The following is a 1,336-nucleotide window of genomic DNA, read 5'->3' on the forward strand; positions in this document are numbered from 1 at the left end:
AAGTGATCAGGAGCAGAAGCATCACCTGGGAACTTCTTAGAAATGAGGGCTGAGCCCGTGGCGCACTCGGGAGAGTACAGCGCTGGGAGCGCAGCAGCGCTCCCGCCGCAAGTTCGGATCCTATATAGGGATGACCGGTGCGCTCACAGCGCTCACTGGCTGAGCGCAGTGCAGCCGGTCTCAAAAAGGACAAAAAAAAAAGAAATGAAAATCACTGAACCCCCCTCCCCAGACCTACTAAATCAGAAACTCTGGGAGTTCGGAAATCTGTCCTTTAAGAAACCCTCCAGGTGGTTCTTATGCCCACGGAAGTTTGAGAACCACTCACTGATGGAATCAGAGGCTTAGAAACAGTGTCTAGGAATCTATTTAACAAGCCACTCATATTATTGTTCTGCATATTAGACATTATAAGTATCCACCCAGTGCAGGATAGAAGTGGGGTTGTGGGGCAGTATATCAATATCTATTTACTTATGATATCTACCCTCTTTACAGGAGGAAATAAAGGATTTTTAAAACAAAGCAAATTTGTGAGACAAGTGAATTAAATCAAGAAATCTAGGCAGAGAGGAGAAAGAGAAAGAGGGATCCATGCGCCTCATATCCCAGACCCCAGCATGAATCTTCCAGCACTTACCTGTTGCAGAGGAAGTTGTCTCTGTGGGTAGCTGGCTGGGGATAGCAGAGGTTCCTGAGAAATCTGAAAAGAAGAGAAATCTGTGCTTTCTTCACTGTGGGTCCTGAGCAAATGATGAAACATTTCTACAACCCAGTTTCCTCAGCTGAAAAATGAGTATAAAGAAGCTTACATACTGGACTGTTGTTCGTGTTAAGTAGCATATGAAAAGCACACCTGGCACATTCCAGGGTTAATCAATAATAACATACTCTGTACCTGCCTTCCCTCCCTTTTGAACCTCAGTTCTGTTCCTTCTTCTGAATTCCTATGTGATGGATCTTGGACATGACTGGAGCCATTTTACACACAATAAGCACAAAATAGCTGCCAGCCTTTCCCTTACGAGAAACCTCATGGTTTCTGAGAAATAGAAACTCCTCTACTTCCACATGGGTGCAACCTTTCACCTGATTGCATCCACCAGCCTTACCTTCCACTCCAGTACCAACCCCTCCCTGACTACATCAGCCTTCCCTTCAGCCTATATAATGTACTTCCACATGGGTGCAACCTTTCACCTGATTGCATCCACCAGCCTTACCTTCCACTCCAGCACCAACCCCTCCCTGACTACATCAGCCTTCCCTTCAGCCTATATAAGCTCTCCCACCCCCAGGCCTCGTGCTGTCCTCCATTTTGAGCACAGCCCAGCAG

At 46.6% G+C, this 1,336-nt stretch overlaps 1 protein-coding gene across 1 annotated transcript in view; it reads right to left on the reverse strand.

Moving 5' to 3' along the window:
• The window catches only part of GP6 (glycoprotein VI (platelet)), a 26,387-nt gene that overhangs the window by 6,243 nt on the left and 18,808 nt on the right, over window positions 1-1,336 (reverse strand). Inside the window, exon 5 of the mRNA XM_008586082.1 lies at window positions 643-694. Within this exon, the coding sequence (XP_008584304.1) occupies window positions 643-694 (52 nt within the window). The remainder of the gene's footprint in view (window positions 1-642; window positions 695-1,336) is intronic.

Source organism: Galeopterus variegatus, unplaced genomic scaffold (genome assembly GCF_000696425.1).
Source record: "Galeopterus variegatus unplaced genomic scaffold, G_variegatus-3.0.2 Scaffold3821, whole genome shotgun sequence".
Lineage (NCBI taxonomy): Eukaryota > Metazoa > Chordata > Mammalia > Dermoptera > Cynocephalidae > Galeopterus > Galeopterus variegatus.